The 19887-nt window shown below is 44.2% G+C and overlaps 1 protein-coding gene across 1 annotated transcript in view; it reads right to left on the reverse strand.

Annotated features, from left to right (window-relative positions):
* Window positions 1-13580, reverse strand: part of CDYL2 (chromodomain Y like 2) — a 206483-nt gene extending 192903 nt beyond the window's left edge. The window contains exon 1 of the mRNA XM_073015594.1: window positions 13229-13580. Coding sequence (XP_072871695.1) covers window positions 13229-13252 — 24 coding nt within the window. The 5' untranslated portion in view covers window positions 13253-13580. The remainder of the gene's footprint in view (window positions 1-13228) is intronic.
* Between the last annotated feature and the right edge of the window lie 6307 nt (window positions 13581-19887).

Consider the following 19887-nt stretch of genomic DNA (forward strand, 5'->3'; position numbering starts at 1 on the left):
AAGTGATAACGACATCAAGATTTTCAAGGAGACTCTCCAGAATAGTCCAGGAAGATACAGTCTCTGTCTCATGTCCAACACACTTAGATTTCAGTGAAGGCAAATCACCAGTTTTAGCATCTCAAGCATTTGTCTCCTTCCAAAGAGTAAATGAGGCCCTCACTTTTGATCACCTGTTACATATCTCAGTGAAAGACTAAACAGATGACTTCAAACCTCTCATCCAACATCCAAGAGTTCTGCCAATTCCAAGATTTAGTGATCCTCTCAATACAAGATTACATGTATTGATAATACAAAGTTGGATGCTTTCAGTGAGTTTGGCTTATAGGAAAACATGTCCCATTATTTGATCCATAAAGATATAGGAAACACATTCAAGAATTAAGGAAAACTGAAAAATTGAAAACGCCTTTAAGCATCAGACCAAAGAGACTATAGAGATACCTGAGACTATTATAACTTTCACGTAAATGAAGATTGAATATATTAATTCTTTCATTAAACAGATTGGTGTTTGAGTCTTGCACTGTGCTAGCTGCTACAGATGAAACAAGACAGAATCACTGCCCTCACAAAGCTTACAATGTAGTGGGAGATTTAGAAAATAAGATACTACATATTCAGCTGAGTGCTATAATGAGAGAAGAAAAGTGTTCTATAGGAGCCCAAAGAAAGGGTGGAAATCTCCTAATAAGCTGAGGAAGCTTTGCCAAGAGTAACACATAAGCTGAGATCTGAAGTATGAGTAGGAATTAAACAAGCAAAAATGTGACAAGGATTGGTAATGGAGAGTGTCCCAGTCATTTGGAAGGATATGATTAAAGGAGAGAGCATGGAACAGTCAAGGAACTGAAAACAGATTTCTCTGGATTGAATACATGCTGTAAGCAGAGAAATAGGAGGAGGTGAGAAGGAGTCAAGCCACAAAAAGCTTATATATCACTTAAAGGCATTTAATCAGGAAAGAGACATAATAAAATGGACATTATAGAAAGACTCGTGAGTATAGTCCAGAGAAAAATGGTAGTAGGAAGGGCTAGATGCAGAAATATCAGCTGAGAGGTACTAGAATGACCCAAGCTATGGGAGTTTTCTCCTGAATTAAAGTGGTGAGAGTGAATATCAAGAAAAAAAGATGGAGTCAAGAAATATGTAGGATGCTGACTCAACAGAACACACATGGCATCTGGGAAAACAAAGGAGGCTGCACTTCTACCTTGGGAACAGGTGGATGGGGGTGCTACTGAGGCTAGGAATCCAGAAGGAAGATCCTAAGTTCAACTTTTGATATTCTGAGTTTAAAGAGCCCAAGTAGAGTTTAAGATAGATAGTTCCAGAGCTCAGGAGAAAAATCCAGGCAAATATCCAAGACTTGGCAATCACTATACATAGATACATGATTGTATACCATACAATCACTATAGTACAATGAAAGAACAGAAGAACCCTGGGACAAAACCATGAGAAACTGTAATGTTTAAGGAACAGGCAGCAGGAGATGAGGACACAAAGGCAACCGAGAAGTGGAGGACCATTCTAGGAAAATATTTCAAGAACAAGAGGTGGCGACCCAAAAGAAGTGACATCCCCTGAAATATTTATCTATACGTGATCCTATGCTGTGCGTTGCATGGGGAGTCAAAGGAACCATAAGCATGCTCCTAACACATGGCCAGTCTATCAGTTCTCATACCCAGGCTGCCACAAGACACTGCAAATGACAAGTGATGTTTTCAAGGGAAGCACCAACAACCAAAACTACAACCAAGGTGACAGGCGTGTGTTCTGGGGGATCCAGAGTAGAGAGACTCAATCATCAGTAAAGGGCAAGAAGGGATGGTGTCATGGATAATGTGATAACCACCCAGGTCTCCTTTTCAGGGTCGATGTGCCCATCTCCACAGCTGCTAGGAATATCACTGCTGCTAAACGCTCACAGATGTGTCCCTTAAAGGGAACTGCCCTCTGCCACAGGTAATTGCCCTGCCCAAGTCTATACTCCTTCCCATGGAATAGCCCACCAGCAATGACTGGCTGATGCTGGGATATAAGGGCCCTTTTCCCTTGCCTCAATATGGGACATTTCTGAAGGGCCATTACAGTTCCAGAGCTGCCCATAGGATCGGCTGAGATCTTAGTTGTAACCTCATTGCAGAGCAGCTTCGCCATCGTCCTAGCCTGCCTTCCACATTTCCTTACAAGTGTGTCTCCCAAAAGCACTCTTCAGTAAACTCTCTGGATACAGTTCCCCATTCCAGAGTCCTTCTCCAGGCAACCCAATCTAAAATGGATGGTATATATCAAACTAGGCCAGCCACTGAGGCTAGAGTAGAAAGGCAAAGGTGCAAATGGCAGGAGCAAATGCAAACCACAGGGCGGTCTTGGTGCGTGCTCAGTGTGAAAGGGTCTCCATCATATGCACAACTTAACAGAGAATGGCCACTCTCAATCCAGTCCTCACCCGTGATGAGGGACAATGGCTTAAATGTTTCAATTTGCTTTAAGGCACTTTTGTTACCTAATAAATCTATGCAAGGTCTAGTGGAAGGCAAAATGGAATTTCGAGGACAATCTGAACGAATGTTCTTAGAAAAGAGAGGGACTAATGCCATACAGGAAGCACTCAATGAAGTTCACTGCAGGAAGACCAAGGTGGCCTGGAAGCACAGGTTTCAAATATTTTCAACCATTCATTCAATGAATATTTACTACAGGCCCAGCAAAGTGCCACAAGCTTGGAATACAACCTTGGATAATACAGACATGGTCCCTGCCCTCACTGAGCTTAGGGTCTAGCAGAACACGGTGGAGCTCAGCAATAGAACCATTTCCCTATCAATATGTTTCCAGGATCCCTAACACTGGAATTTCTCAGTGTAGATGTCTTTTTTAAGTTTAGCTTATGATACTTTCTTATCATTACATTAACTTCTGAAAATAATAAAGCCTGTTTTCACTAACAGCAAAATTTTTTAATGAGGCCCAAGATGTTAGCTGCCTTCCTGTAACAGTCTCGACAATTTCTTTCTGCATTTGGTTGGTTGTAAATAAAAATACAATCTTTAATTTGCTATGAAAGTAATTATAACTGGTATCAGGTTTGGTTTGACCATCTTGTCTTGCAGTCCTCAGGATATTCTTCATTCTAATTGATTCTGAAGTTTGAAATCAGAGAAGAAAATATCTGTTTCATGGAGAAAAACCTCTAACACACAATATTGTCCCCATACCTTTCTCAAATTTGAGTCAGACAAGAAGGACCCGGTCTTCTCAATAAACCCCAACACTACCTTTTATACAATATAATGATACAAAGTGTTACACGTTCTACTGTTATCACATTCTGATTATTACACCATGTCTAGAACATTCACCAGCCTCAAGTGGTATTTGACTGGGGTGACTGTGCTGTAAAAGTGTATTTGTTCGTTTAATTTTATGTGAGGAGACATGGATAGGCCTGAATTTTTCTAAGAACACTGAAGAACTACTGTTGCTGAAATAGTGCATTTATTCCAATATATGTCAAAATAGCAGAAAAAGATACTCTGAGGTATGCTCATCAAAAAAAGAACTGACCCAGCTGCACCTTTTAACATATGGAAAACTTCAATGTGTTAAAAAATATGGTACATTAAACCATATACGATTGTTGAATTTTTTAATTATTACATTCCCCATTCCCAGTGATTTTTTTTTTTTTTTTTTTTTTTTTTTTTTTTTTTTTTTTTTTTTTTTTTGAGACGGAGTGCTACTCTGCTTTTTCTGCCCAGGATGGAGAGCAATGGCGCGATCTCGGCTCACCGCAACCTCCGCCTCCCAGGTTCAAGCGATTCTCCTGCCTCAGCCTCCTAAGTAGCTGGGATTACAGCTGCCCACAACCACACCCACCTAATTTTGTATTTTTAGTAGAGACAGGATTTCTCCATGTTGGTCAGGCTGGTCTCAAACTCCCGACCTCAGGTGATCTGCCCACCTCGACCTCCCAAAGTGCTGGGATTACAGGCGTGAGCCACTGCACCCAGCCCCAGTGATAACTTTAAACGCATTCATGGCTGCAGCCCTAGTACCACCATAGTTCTAGGTCCATAGCTGACATACAATAAAAATTTGACTCATGGATTATTAAACAAATGACTACTTTCAAATAAAATTCAAATCTGGCATTTGCATAAGTTCCCATAGCTTGTTAGTAAGGCCCCTTGCGGCATAATTTTAAGAACACTCAACTAGAAGACAAGGTAATGAAAATCAAGGAGAAAAGTTCCCTGATCAAGAATTTGAGGGGAGGGTAGTGGCCTCTCAGTAGAGGAATTCATGGTATGGCAGTGTGTGGCCCAGGGCCCCAGTCCCACAAACATATCCCTGAAGTCTCCATGCTGAATCTTCTGTAAGTCACTTATAAATCAATGTGGTGATCGACCAACATGAAAATTCTGGGAGAGATGGAACGACTGGAGTCAAGTGGAAATAATTTGGCAGCAGCGGCCTTTATAAGAGAAACTGGGATAAAAAATAAACAAACGGCTCTGCAAGGCTTCTCAGGAACCCATCGTTTTATAAAGACTTGGTCAAAGAATGGGCCTTTCACTGGAGTGGGGTGACCTTTGGAGGTAGCAGCTTCTACTCACTAGCTAAGGCTAACTGGGCAACACACGAGCATGACAATGAACTGAGGGAACGGACAAGAAGGGGTGGATCAGGACCAAGAAGTGCTATTTCTTGGTCATTCACCAACCTACCAGAGCCAGGGGTTGACTCCAGACAAGGATATATTTCAGGTCCAGGACAGGCCTCTCCTCAAGGCCCAGCACCACCCATGCCTGTCATCCTGAGCACTCCACTATAACGGAACACCCAGGCCTGGTTGAGTTCTTGGAGTTACCAGTTCTACTCTAAGACCCAGAGCTCTACGCTTGCCCCTCATTACACATGCATACATGTGCGAGACGAGGGGAGCTACTGAAATCAAGGCATTTATTTGAAGAAGTAATAGACTGAATCAGAAGAAGAGTTTTCAAAAATAGAAGAGATCTCATTTTAAAGCAGAAGTTCAAAAGACTAAAAGCTTTGTCTAGCCATACACTATTAACAAATGATAGAGTGTGGACAAGAACCCTAACTGCATCAGTCAGGATTCAACCAGAGAAGCAGAATCACTAGAATATATACATTAAGAGATTTAGTGCAAGGAATTATCTTACATAGTTGTGGGGCTGGCTAGTCAAGTTCAAAATCCATAGGCTAGGTCATCAGGAAGAGCAAGTGGGAATACTTGGGCCCAGGCTAAAGCTACTGCCCACATCTGAAATTTCTAGCTCTTCAGGGAAGCCTCAGTTCTAGTATTGAGGTCTTTCAACTGATTGAGTCAGGCCCATGAAGATTATTTAGGATAATCTCCCTTATTAAGTCAACTGATTATGAACTGTAATCACATCTACAAATGACCTTCACAGCAACACCTAGATTTTGACTGAATAACTAGAGACTGGAGACAGCCAAACTGAGACATAAAACTGACCATCACATTGACTTATGAATAGCACCATCATGTTCTTTCCATCTTAGCCCTCCTCACTAAATGCTGCTGCAACAAATTCTTAATTAACAAAATTTTTGTATGACTACATTATATATGTTCTACTTTTTTCTCCAATTAAAATTTCTGAAGACATGAAACACATATGTTATAGGTCAGCAGAGCTTATGGAAAATCACCTCTTCTACACATGTAAATCCAATAATCCAAAGTCCACACCACAACCTTTTGTTATCCAAGTCATCCAAAGGGGCAGAGAGTGTACAGAACTAGAAAAGTGGAGATGACTAATCCATTCTCCCACTTCACCCTGGATATCCCACACACTTTCTTTTTACTATCACGCCCAAGACTCTTAGAAGAGTTGCCCATACAAGATGTCTCTAAATCTAGAAGACCCAAACTCCCAGAGACCTCATCACACTGCAATCAAGCCATCCTTGACCCACCAACACACTCTATGGAATAGACGCACCCCAAGGTTACCAATGACTCACTGGTTATTAACTCCAAAGGACACTATTAACCATCCCCTCTTTCTTAAAATGCAATCTTCCTTTGCCTTCCATACCAGCAACACCTCTTTTTTTTTCTACCTCTCTTGTGACCCCTTGTACATCTGATCTTATTTCTCTTCTTCCATCTCTAAAATGTCCACTTTCTCTATCACAAGACCCCTCCTCATGTTGACACACGGTTCTTTGGCTTTAATTATAATGTATACACTAATTATTCCCAGTCCCTATCACCATGTCAAATAGTGTTCCCTAGCTTCAGGCACACGTGACTTGCTGCCGCGGACATCTGTACCTGGATGTTCAACAAACACTCCAAACTCACTGTCCTTTCCACTGCCTCCACTCCCTTCAACCAATGCTCATCCCCAGCTCCACCATCCACCTAATGGACTAGAATGGAAGCCTGGAAATTATACCTTAACTCCTGTCTTTCCCTCAATCCCTACAGACCATCAATCAAGTTTTATTTCAGGAGGGGAGGGGAAACTACAGCTGAAAATTACACTTTCAGCTATGTGTGACCACCAGACAGCTGTTTATGGAGAAAATACTCAACTTTCACCCTTCTATCCTTACCTTTTTTTTTCCCCAGGACACCTGGTACTCTCAGAATGTCACAGAGCATATCATATCAATCAACCCTGTTACTGCCTAGCTCCAAACTTTATTTCAGGTAAAATAAACCTTGTTTAAACCACTGTTATTGAACATTTTCTATTATATGCCACCAAACATAAGCTTGACTGATACACCAAATTTGATTTTTTAAACCTTTCAGTTGTATCCACTCCTCTCCACTGCCACTACCACTCCCTTAGTTGAAGCCACCATCATCTTGTTTCAATTATTGAAACACCACATTAACTGGCTGCCCTACTTCTATTCTTCCTCTAATCTAATCCACTGTTAATTTTGAAGGACAATCTGGGAATATGTATCAACAGCATTAAAAGTGTTACCATTCATCAAACTACAGTTGACCCTTGAACAGAAGAGTTTGAATTGTGCAGGGGTTTTTTTGTTTTTTGTTTTTGAGACAGAGCCTCACTCTGTCACCCAGGCTGGAGTGCAGTGGTGTCATCTCAGCGAACTGCAACCTCTGCCTTCCAGACTCAAGCAATCCCCGAACCTCAGCTTCCTGAGTAGCTGGAACTACAAACACATACCACCATGCCCATATTTTTTATATGTTTTTAGTAGAGAAGGGGTTTCTCCATGTTACCCAGGCTGGTCTAGAATTCCTGGGCTCAAGCTATCTGCCTGCCTTGGCCTCCCACAGTGCTGTGATTACAGGCATGAGCCACCGTGCCTGGCCTGTGCAGGACATTTACAGGCAGATTTCCTTCTGCTTCTGCCATCCCTGAGACAGCAAGGACAACCCCTCCCCTTCCTCCTTCTCCTCCTCAGTTTACTCAATGGGAATGCAATGAAGATGGAGACCTTTATGATTATCTACTTCACTTAATGAACAGGAAATATATTTTCTATTCCTTATGATTTTTCTTAATAAAATTTTCTCTACTTTCCACTTTAGCTTACTTTACTGTAAGAATATATACTACATATAATATACAAATATATTTTCATCAATTGTTTACGTTATCAGTAAGACTTACAGTCAACAGCAGGCTATTAGCAGTTAAGTTTCTGGGAAGTTAAAAGTTTTATGTGAATTTTCAACATCAAAAGGGATCAGTGCCCCTAATCCAAGTATTGTCCAAGGGTCAACTTTATACAGCAATTTCACTTCTCAGAATTTATGCTGAAGAAACTAGTAAAATATGCATACAAATACATGATTGTGTTTATGGATGTTCATAACATCAATACTTACAATGGTTTACAAATGGAAACTATCTAGATGTCCAAAAACAGGGGATTAGTTACAGAAAACATGGTGCATTCGAGGGAAAATTAACCTGTCATTTAAAAATCATAACACAAAATAGTATTTTAGCATTTGAGAAAATGCTTATCTACATTATCTACATATATACATATATATGTGTGTGTGTATATATATATTTAAGTGAAAATAAAATAGGCTACAAAGAATATGTACCCAGTATCCCGATTTGGTTTTTTAAATTACGTAAACATATGTAGAAAACAAACCTGGTCCTACTTTTGTAACTACCCCAAAAGCTAACATTTTAATTAACTGGGATATCACATTAGTATTTATTGAACACCAATCACATGCTAAATACATAACAATAGTTCTCTTAGATCTTATAGTATTTCTTTTTTGCTTTTATCTTTTAGTGATGCTTTCAAAAACAGAAAAGATAATAAATATTCTCAAGCAACTCTGATCATGGTCACATATCCCACCCCCGACAACATGCTCCTAGAGAACACCATCGTCCCTATTAACACTTCCCCACTGTTACTGTAAAATACTTGTTTTGTTAACTGTATCTCCCACCAGGCTCCTGGAGGACGTGATCATCATTGTTCCCCAAGTGCCTGGCATATATTTGGTGGTCTATAAATATGAAATAGCAAATGAATGATGGTGCTATGAATTCAACCACACCTATACTTCTTTTCACCATCTAAGAGACACAGAGGATCCAAATCTTGGTAATCTAAATGCATGCCTCCAATACAAAGATCTTCAATAATCACCAGGCCTGAACCACTTCTCAGCAACTGACCAGGCTGCAAGGAACCATATCAACTCCTTACTAGGACAGCTTAAGCCCCTGAAGAAATTATCTCATGCACTAAGGAATGACCTGACATAAAAGCCTACTTGAAAATAAGCTGATGCCTGCCCAGAGGGAATAATTTAAAATAACTTTCAAGAGGTGGGAGAATCACATACTCATTCCATATTCATCAGGTGTCTTCTATGTGCCAAACAATCAATCCAATCCAACTGATAACATTTTCTCTGAAGATAGCTGCCTCTTGGAATACTGGTACAGAGATTCAAGAAGTTGTATCACAGACCATCAGTTCTGCTAGTACATGTATTTCTTTGACAGGAATGACCTTACACGTGATTGGTAAATAGAGGAATGATGTCTGTGTTGGTTCATATGCAATTTTTCCTAGCTTGTTAATACTTTGCAGCAATCAAGGTAAGCACTCTCACAGGGAAACAGACTTAACAACGTGTAAAGACCTCAGAACAAAGCTGGAAATGCACTCAAGTGCCTTTCTTTAACATGAGTAGTGGCTGACTTACTGGCTTCAAGAACCACTATGCTTTCCACTATGTTGACCTCATGGCAAAACTGCAAGAACAGCTATGAAAACATTTCTCCTTATACAGATAAACGAAGAAGGCTACACCCTGGATCAGACTTAATTTCAATAAAATCGTCTCTCTTAGAAGCAAATGCCCTATGCAATCCACAGAGACAAGAGGGAAGCAAAGCTCAATGTGGAGACGGCAAAGGCTGGACCAACTTGCTAAAAAAGTTCCACAGCTCTTTAGTGGTCTGCCTCAATCCTGTTTTTCCCATAAACTCTGTTATTCTTAGTGGTGCGTGATTTTGCAGAATGCCAGGTACAGATAGAGTCTGCCCTACATATCCATGGGTTCCACATCTGTGGATTCAACCAACCGCAAACCGAAAAGATCCAAAAAAATGGATAGTTGTGGACCCTTCCCTACAGAGAGAGAACTGAGCCACCCCTACACACGGTTTTACCACCACCAAGAGGCCATGAGCTTGGGAAAGAAAAGACAATAGAGGGTAACACTCAACATAAGGACAAAAAAGGTCACATAAGGTACTTTATATACTTAAACTAGTCTTCTGCTCACTGATTCAGTCAACAAGTAATTGAAGGTACAAGCAGGTAGAAACCCAGAGAGAAACAAGAAAACTGAGTGCCTATCCCACTGATTATTTCTTCCTGACACCCAAACATCTTAGCAAAAGATTGACCAGAATCGAGTTGCAAACTCTAAAGTCTTCTGGAGCCCAGTGAATGACATAAGGAGAATGGGTGTCTGGTAATAGGGAACAAGGGGACAGGGACAAGCTAGAGATCATATGCTCCATCTAGAAGTGTTCAAATCGTTTTTCTTATCTACCATTGAGCCAAGGCAAAATGTGTATGCAGCCTAGACCTGGCTCACAGGCTGCCACTCCATGGCTCCTATGTTTAGCAGAATACAGACCAGGGCATCTGGATATTTCAATTGGGATCCAGACACATACCTGACTCTACGACATAACCCAAAATTTAAAATCACCTTCCTATAAGTGATGGCTACAATGCACCAGAAGATGATGAGAACTCCACTACAGGAGAAACAAACCAGAACTATCAATCAAGATCCAAGATTTTGGAACCTGAGCTTGATTCTTTATTTCTTCATTATGATTGAAGAGTCCTATTACATAAACAAAGTTTTTGTTTTCTGGTGTCTTTAAAAATCAGCACCTATTCCTAAAAACTGCTTTATGGAGGTTCACTCTTTACAATTTAATTGTCTGAAATGCCAAAGAAAAGATGAAGAATCTCTATAATCCAAGTCACACTTCACCATAAAGGGTCAAAGATAATGTCAGCAGACACACAGGTGAAATGTATCAATTACAAATGTAAGAACTCTTAACCCACTAAAAACGTGTTTTCTTGAGTAGAGATTGCGAGAAGTCATTTTATGTACACTTTAGTATAATATTTAATAAAAGTAATAAACAGGTCTCATAACTTAGAATGAAATCTGTTTTCTTTTTTTCCTTTCAAGGCCAGTCAACATACACTGGATATTCCAATTATTTTTCTTAAATCAATATCCTACTTTTTACCCACACAACAACTTTACAGTCAGAAATATATATGCTAATGTACACTTAGCACTTCTTAATTGTTCTCACAGCTAAATTTGAACAATAAATTAAATTTCTCAGTATATGGTATGTAATGTAGACACAGGCTATAAAAATGTTGACATTGGTTATATTCTCATAATGCAATTTAGCCCTTTTAGTAACGACTATGCATATAATCAGCCACAGAAAAGCCATTTTCCATCTAGTACAATTACCTACTATCACAGAAGTAATTATTATTATTGTCCTGCTTATTGAAATTCTATAAAAACTCTCGAGATGCTAAGATAGTTCCAAAGCCATTGTGAAAACTCTCCTCTTAACAGACTCATCTGGCAACGACAATTACCAGCGTTAAGGAGGGCAGTTGCAGATGAACATTAAACAAGAAATTATCCCCAGAAGGTTCATAAGTTCTAAACTTTAAATGGGGAAATACTGATGGCTCCTAGTATATCCTCTTAACACCTTCAAGATACAACTTTTCACTCAGTCAAGGTCAACAGCTCTAAGAAGACTCAACCTCAATGGGTAGAAAACTCCACTATTCCAACCAGATCAGTTTCACCCCTAAACAATATCTACTTTCAGCCAATGTCCCCATAGTGCTGGTTACACTTCAAGAAACTCAATCAAACCTTCTATTTTACTGTGCTTCAATTTTCCATTTCAGAAATTGTTCCACCATCTTGAAACAGACCAAGGCGCTTGGGTGATCCATTGGCCACATCTACCGAAGTTCTTCACAAAATCTCTATCCAACTTCACCTTGTCTCTTAGCATAGAGATGAGGAGGCCACAGGGTAGTGAAGAGGGCAACGAACACCATTCTTTCAAGGAGCTCTAAGGTCTCCCACCCACCCCACCTGAACCTGCGGGCCGGCAGTCAAGGCCTGGGCCTCACCAACTCCAGAATCATCCACAAGACCATGGTCACACAGGAGACCTGCGTTCCTTTCTCCATTCTTCTTCTCTAACACTAGTCAGCAAACCCACCATCTGAAAAAGCTTCAACTGCCCACATGGGCCTAGAGGAAAGAACTTCTTATGAATCACCCCTGCAGTCTGTCGTGGGTGGATCACCCTGCAATGTCGTATGCAAAAGGCTAATTCTACCCCTTCTGAGTGCTCATCTCAATGCAGCCCAAAGCCTTGAATTGAGAACCAGATCGTGTTAACCAGGGAAGTGCAGGTCCAGGCTAACCCATGCAGCTGGTTTCTCGGAGGCCCAGCAGGCCCTCCGGTTGAAGATGGTTGGTCTCTTAACTTCTTTATCCTGAACCTGGTCTTGGCGGCCAACACATCTGAGGCCATTCCCTCCGGGGAATGGTGGCTGGCTGTTCCTTGTGTTGTCCACTTGTGGAAAACCCAAAGCAGGTACAGTTGTGTTCCTAAGCCCTTGCTCCCCAAAGACCATGGGTGTTCCTCCATTGTTTGAAAGATGCCAGACTAATGTCTTCCTTCACCACTTTTGGGAAGACATGAGTATCCAACGCTGGCTACTACTCATTAGGACCTGGAGCCAGGTATCCACTGAGGGTGACAAGAGTGCTGGGTGCTGGGCGCTGGGCTCGCATCCGTGTCCTATGTCCCCATCGCCTCGGACTTCCATGTTCTCCTCCCACCCAGGGCCCTCCGCAGCGCCCCCTTTCTCCCCCAGGGGGCACTACACCCGCAAGGGCCGCCCCCACGCCCGAGCCCGGAGGGCGTCCGAGCCGGTGCGGGGGCAGCAGGTGGGGGATGAGGGAGGTGGCCCGGGGGCCCCGGGGAGCGGTTGGGCGGTTGTCCCCCCCGAATCCCCACCGAGCCGCCCCCTTCGCAGCCACTCGGGACCCCGCCTCGCCCCGGCCAGGCTCCGCTCGGATCGCCCGCTCCCCTCCTCCCCCGCGCCCCCGGCCCAGGCGGGCCGCGCACCCCCCGCCCCACACCCCCGCCGGCCGCGGTTTGGCCCCCCGCATTCTCAGCACGTCCGGCGCCGACTTTTACCTGTACTTTCTGCACTCGAGGCGGCTCGTCGGGCGAGAAACACCTCCCCGGGACCGCTACCTCCCCCGCCCCGGCTCCGCCCGGCTTCCTCCTTCCCCTCCAAGGCCGCAAAGTAGATGGAGTAAGAGAGTGTGTGTGCGAGAGAAAGAGAAAGAGGGAGCGGGCGCGGGCGCCGCGGGAGGCGGCGGGCGGCGGGCGGCGGGCGGCGGGCGAGAGGCGCGCCCGGCCCCCGCCACCCTCCGGCCGCCGCCGCCGCCGCCGCGGGCTCGGCAACTCTGGATCGCGCCCGGCCCCGGCCCCGGCCCGGTCCCCGCCGCCCGCCGCCGCCGCCCGCCGCCGCCCGCGGGCTGGGGCCGGCCCGCGCCCCCGCGTCCCCGTACCTCGTAAAGGTCCCCAGAAGCCATGCCAGGCTGCGGAACTTGGCTCGCCGGTGTGCGCGTCTGCTCGCTCGCGCCCTCCGTGCGTGTGCGCGCGGGGGCCGGTGTGCGCGTGTGTGTGCGCGCGTGTGTGTGCGAGTGTGTGTGGTGTGTTGAGTAAACTGTGTTTTTGCAGAATGACAGGCTTGGGGGCTGCCTATGCGCAGAATCAGAGCGGGCGGCGGCGGGGCTGGCGTAACCGGCAGCAGCGGCGGCGGCGGCGGCGGCGGCACGAGCGCGGGCAGCAGCGACGGCCGCGCAGCGCGCCCGGGAGGCACGGACGCGGCCCGAGCGCCGCGGCCCCCGCGACCCGGCGACCCGGCGGCAGTGGCTGCAGCCGGCAACGGCTCGCCCCGGCGCCGCCTGCAGGAAGCCGCCCGGCGCCCGCCGCCGGCCCGGACGCTGCTGCCACTGGGCGAGTCCCCGCCCCCCGGGAGCCCGGCCCGGCCCCCGGAGCGGGGAGGCGGGGGCTGCTGCCCGGCCGCGCCCCGGGGGACCGGTCCCGGAGTAGACGAGCGCTCGGGCCCGCCCAGCCACCCCGGGTCGGCTTTGGGGGCCGCTGGCGGGGCCCCCGGGGGCGGCGGGCCAGGTGCCCGCCGGGCGTGCCCTACCCGGGGCTGCGAAGGGGCGGCCGGAGAGCCAGGTAGAGGGCTGCGGCTGCAGACCTCAGGGAAGGGGCCCCAATCGAGCCCCGCCGGCCAGGGGTCCCCACCTCCCTCCTCCACCCAGGAGGGGAGTGGGCACCGCCTGGGAGACCTGGCCTCTCGGGGCTGCACGGCCCCTCCCTCCAGGCTGGGTTGTAAGATGTGGAGGCCACAGGGAGGAGGGATGAAATGGCCCATCCAGAGGCACCATGGGGATCCAGGACAGGCGTGGCCACCCAATAAACCCTGGAAAGTCTTTAGAACCAGGCGTGGCCTTCCCTCAACAACCCCTCTCCCCGCATTTATTCACTCATCCCTTACTCAAACATTTACCAAAGTCAACCCAAGTGCACAGTGAGTGTCCCTGGACAGGCACAACTGGGACCCTGCCCACAGAGACTTTGAATCCGCAAGTGAAGAACATAATGGAGCACTCAGTTGTTCTTCTAAAAGGTCATCCTGCGTGTGGCAGGCTGCGGAGCTGGAGGAGCTAGAGAAGCTCTCCAAAACCCAAACCCGTTCCTAAGCCATCTCTTGCTACCAATATCATGGATAAATGGTCACCCTTCTGCTTAAAGGGTTCTCCTTATAAGAATATATGTATATAGTTACTTCAGGACCTGCAAGGTCGGACTTCTGAAATTGGAGGAAAGATCTTCATCCCCACCCATGAAATGCCTGCCTGCCTCCAGATGTGATGTGTCATTAACTCACGTGCTCCCTGGCTCATTTTCTACGTGGGAGGCTGTGGGCAGGTCACTGAACCTTGATGGGAGATGGTGATAGTCACCTAAGTGATTTAAATAGAATTAAGGAGAGGATCTATGTACACATGAAGTGGCCTGTCCATCCCAGCAGAACTCAATCAAGATGATTTGTATCTGAGTCTCAACCTGGACTGCCCTCATGGAGGAGTGAGATGGCAGAGGGGCTCGAGAAGTTGTTTAATCCAGAAGTTGTCAAACTTTGAAAAGTGACCAGATTTTTGAATCCTAAAAAAAAAAAAAAAAAAAAAAAAAAAAAAAAAAAAAAAAAATCCATGGAACCCGGAGCATGTCAGGCTCATTCCAGGACACATGGGTTTGCATTTGTTGTTCCCTCTGCCTAGACTGTCCTTCCACATTGAATCAATCTGGAATACTCTTGTTCTTCCTATAGGGGCTTGTTCATCTTTGTATCGCAAGCATCTTCCACTATTCCTGAGAGACAGCAGGTACACAGTGAATGTTTTTCCAACTATGCCAATATAACAAATTTTATACCAATTTCTAGTTAAAATTCCACAGGAAGATGATGAAGGAAAAAATGGTAAGGGTAAGGAATTAATAAATCAGAAAGCATATTTGGCTTAGAAACTGTTGAAATTGTTATAGCACTTCTCTCTTCATATTGATATTTTCCCGGTGGTCATGGTTTTAAATAATAACAGTAATAATAAGCAGTTCTCTATCTGTAGGTAGCAAAACAAATTTTAATGATTCTTAATTTGTACTCACGAATAAATGCACCACCATAGCATGAGGATGTAATTTGGAAGAAGACAAGAAGGAAACTGGGCTTGGAAATAATATAGTCAGCCAAATTTGAATATATAATCAGTAGTTTTACAAAAACACCAAAAGCTTGACTTGTACTGGCCAAGTACTCCCTGAGAATGTGAGTGCAGTTTGAAAAACCCTAGTCTAGACAACAGTTGTTTACAGAGTTCACAGAAGAGGATACTTAGTGTGGATGGCCATGCTCAGGAAATGTTTCAGGACTGAAATGGATCTTGAAGACTCATAGAAAAGGAAGGACAGTGTTTTCAGTGAGGAGAAGAATTCAGGGTAGATGGTAGGCAATTCTACTATGGGAGGGGTATGAGAAGATTAGAAGACTGGTTTACAGAGGTCACAGGACCCTGGATGATGAATGTGGGTCAGTTCGTGGAGAGTCTTGAAAGCCAAGCTAAGAAGTTTACTATTTAGCAGGTCAACAGTGGAGAAACTGATGACGACTTTTGAATCAATCAAAAGCATGTGGCTATCAAAAGTGCGCTGTAGAAAACAAATTCCGGAAGAAATATGGGAAATCGACTGCAGGGTTTGAGGTTAGGGGCAGAGAGACCAATTGCAATGGTCCCTAGTGGTAACAGTAGAAATGAAGAAGAAAAACTGGATTTGCGAGATGTTCAGAAGGAAGAACCAGGCTAACTTTCATTATGGTTACTCCACCTACTTCCATGAAGCATTCGATTCAGATCAACAGGACTGGATGACTAACAGGATGTGTGTGCATTGAGGACTCGGGGAGGGGCCGCGACTGAGGAAAGGATACAGAGATGACTAAGGTTTTAAACTGAGTGACTGAGCTACCCATCCATCATAACGCCATTTTATTTTGAGCTTACCCCCAGACCATGGCTAGCTTCCAGAAAAGGCAGGTGCTTCCTGAGGGATGAAGGGGGGAAGGGTCTTCACCCACGGTAAGCAGGTCAGCCCAACCAATTAACAGTGAGGCTCTAGGTTCTGGAGATGATAGAGAACTAGTGTTGCTCATGGAGAATGGAAGATAGCTACCATCTTCCACAAACTGTGGTAGACTATTCATACTGGTCGTAACTCAAGATCAACTGATAGAAAGCTCTAACTTAAAACCAGAGAGTATTTCCTGACTCACATAGACTAGAAAAGAATGGAATTGCTCTCAGGATTGGCCGGATTCAAGGTCTGAAAGGATATAAAATAGCCTGTCTTATTCTCTCCTTCTTTCTGCATGCTGGCATCTTTCCTGTTGAAGACAGGCTTCTGCCGTGCAGCTAAGAATATGACACGTGGCCACTCATCTGGGCTTATGCCTCATACAGTATTTCTAACTCCCAGGGAAGGACTCTATTTGGCCAATGTAGCTCATATGCTGTCTTACTGGTGCAATCACCATAGTCAATAACTGATAGGACACTATGATTGGCCAGACTTAAGTCATACTCCTATCTATGGGAATAATATGACAATTGGCAGTTTTACCAGAATTACCTGATGGGAATTGGTTATGAGCAGAAGCCCAAACAAACGGTGGAAGGAATTCTGAAACGGTAGGTGTTTACTATACACCAAAACAAATCTGAGGCAGAAAGGGAACTTAGAAGCAAGGGCAGTAGCTGCCTGGAACACGGCATTTTAATGTAATAGAGCAAGACCAGCAAGTTTAATATCCAAGGAAAGATCGTATCCACTGCCTTGACAGTGGCATTGAAATGTGGCAATATTCTCCTTCCGGTATTACTTGAGACATAATCTTGACCTCCTGTATCCTGTGGTGACTGAACATTTGGGCTCTAGAGGCAGATGGCCTGGGTTCCAATTCTTGCATCATCACTACTAGATATCTGCTATCAGCCTCTTTGTTTAACCTCTCTATCCTTCCATTTCCAAATATATGTGTTATTTATTACTGCATGATGAATTATCCCCAAAACTTAATGGTTTTAAACAAAAGATATTTCTGATTTCACAGTTTGTGTGGGTTATGGATTCGACAGCAACTTAACTGGGGGTGGTTCTGGTTCAGGATCTCTTGTGAGATTGCAGTCAAAATGTTTGCTAGGACTGCATTTACCTGATGGGTTGGCTAGGCTGGAGGATCCACCTCCAAGATGGCACCCTCATATGGCTGTTGGCAGGATGCCTAAATTCCTAGCCACATGGATCTCTCCATAAGGCTGCTTGGGTGTTCTCATGTCATTCTCATCTTGGCCCCCCAAATCCAACAAAATGAAGCAAAACTGTCAAAACTTCAACTTTTTCGAGCGCAGAGCAACTAAGCTGATGTTATAGTCCATGCTAAGAAAGCTATTTGATGCAGAGATGATTTACAACATGTTAGGTTGGATAACTGGAGATGTTATCTGATCCACACACCTCACTTTGAAGGTGGAAAAACTAAGACCCACATTGGGTGATCCAAAAGAGAGCGCAAGGAGGAAGTCACAATGCCTTTGAATATCTCATCTTAGACACCAAACATAGTCACTTATTCTGTTCTTTAGAACTGAACCACTAAGCCAAGCTCATACTCAAAAGGAAGCAAATTAGACTGCACCTTTTAAAGGGAGGACTATCAAAGAATTTATCGACATAGTTTAAAACTACCACACCCTATCTATAAATTGAGGTGATAGATACCCCAGAGAGTTGTTTTCAGAATTAAATAAGCTAATCCATGCAAAGCATCTATAATAAGGGCTGAGTAATGGTCCCTGTTGTAATTACAGCTATTACCCATTTCAAACATAATATGAGTCACTAATATCCTTGAATGTCAAAGATATCTATAGAAAGGCATTAAGTCAAACAAAACCTTCAAACTGAGTATTGTTTTCAAGCTATGCAGAAATTCTTGTTACTAATTAAGCTTTATTTTCAGCATTCATTTGATATATTTTACTTCCATAATAATGTTTATTATTATTAAAGTCATACTTATTTAATATCTACAGTGTGCTAGATATTACTCTTGTTAAACAAAATAGTGTCCTACCCTTATGGAGCTTATTCTTGTTGAACAAAACAAAGAGTATCCTATCCTTATGGAGCTTACAGTACAGAGGAGACAGAGAATAAACCAAGAAAATAAAATATAGATATATATCATTTTATTTCAGGTAGTGATGTGAACTAGGAAGAAAACTGAAGCAGGTAAAGGACAGGAACTGAGATGGAGGGTGCCGGGGACAGGAAGGGGTGCTGGCTTAGATAAGGTGCTTGGGCAAGACCTCACTAAGGTGGAGACATTGCAACAGAAATTTGAACAAAGTGAAGGAGGACACAAATCAAATCAAAGGGCAGAGAATGTCAGAGAGAGAAAATAGCAAGGGCAAAGCCCTGAGGCTGGAAAAGCTGGGTGTGTTCAAGGTCCTGCAAATAAGCCAGTCTGGTTGAAACCAACTGAGCAAGAATGAACATGGGAAGAGACAGAGAGCTAACCAAGGTCCGGTAGGCCAAGGAAAAGAATTTGGATTCCTCCAAGTGACAGGAGGGGTCATTTGGGAGGCTTTGAGGAACGGAATGATATGATCAGATAACTCAGCTCCTAGATAAGAGAATGGTATGAAGAAGGACAAGGGTGATGCTGGCCACCTTAAGAGAAGTCCCTGAGTGAAGTCCTAGTGATGTGGAATAAGAAGGAAGCTGTCAAGATGAAGAGATGCAGTTGGATTGAGGAGAAATAGCGTAACACTTGAGACATGAGGAAGGGAAAGGAATGCTAAATTTTTAGCCTGAGTATTCAAGTGAATCGAGGTGCCATTTACTGAGCTGAGGACAATGGGTGAGTATTGCATTTGTAGGTGGTATCAGGGGTGGGTGAAGGGAAATCAATAGTTCCATTTTAGGATAATTTTGAGGTGGGAATTCAATATCCAAGTAGAGTCAAGGAGGTATTGGATATGTGAGTCAGGAACGCGGCTGGACATTTATGTGGCTGAGCAGCATATCAATGACAATGAAAGGATACTCGCTATGATCACTGGTGGGGTGAATGCAAGTCTGAAAGAGGAGGGGCCCTAGGACTGAGCCCTAGAGCAGGTTAGCATTCAAGGGTCAAGAAGAGGGTGAGGAAGAAGTGAAGGAGTCTAAGAAGGCGTGATTGAGAGAGGGAACCAACAGAATGTGCTGTCCCAGATTCAAATGAAAGACAGCAGAATGAACATTAAATGTTGGTGGAAGGTTGGGTAAGAAGAGAACTGGGATTTGGCAACGTGGACACGGGTTTTGGTGGTACAGGAAAGTTCAAAGTCAGACTGAAGCAAGTTAAATAGAAATTTGGCAGAGGAGAAGTGCAGATGGTGAGCACAGGTGACTCATTCAAGGCCTTTTGCTATAAAGAAGCAGAGAAGTGGGTCAGTAGGTAGAGGGGGGCGCCAGACGCAGGAAAAGTTTTTAATATAGAAGCTATTGGCAGGACGCGGTGGCTCACGCCTGTAATCCCAGCACTTTGGGA

Source organism: Chlorocebus sabaeus, chromosome 5 (assembly GCF_047675955.1).
Source record: "Chlorocebus sabaeus isolate Y175 chromosome 5, mChlSab1.0.hap1, whole genome shotgun sequence".
NCBI lineage: Eukaryota > Metazoa > Chordata > Mammalia > Primates > Cercopithecidae > Chlorocebus > Chlorocebus sabaeus.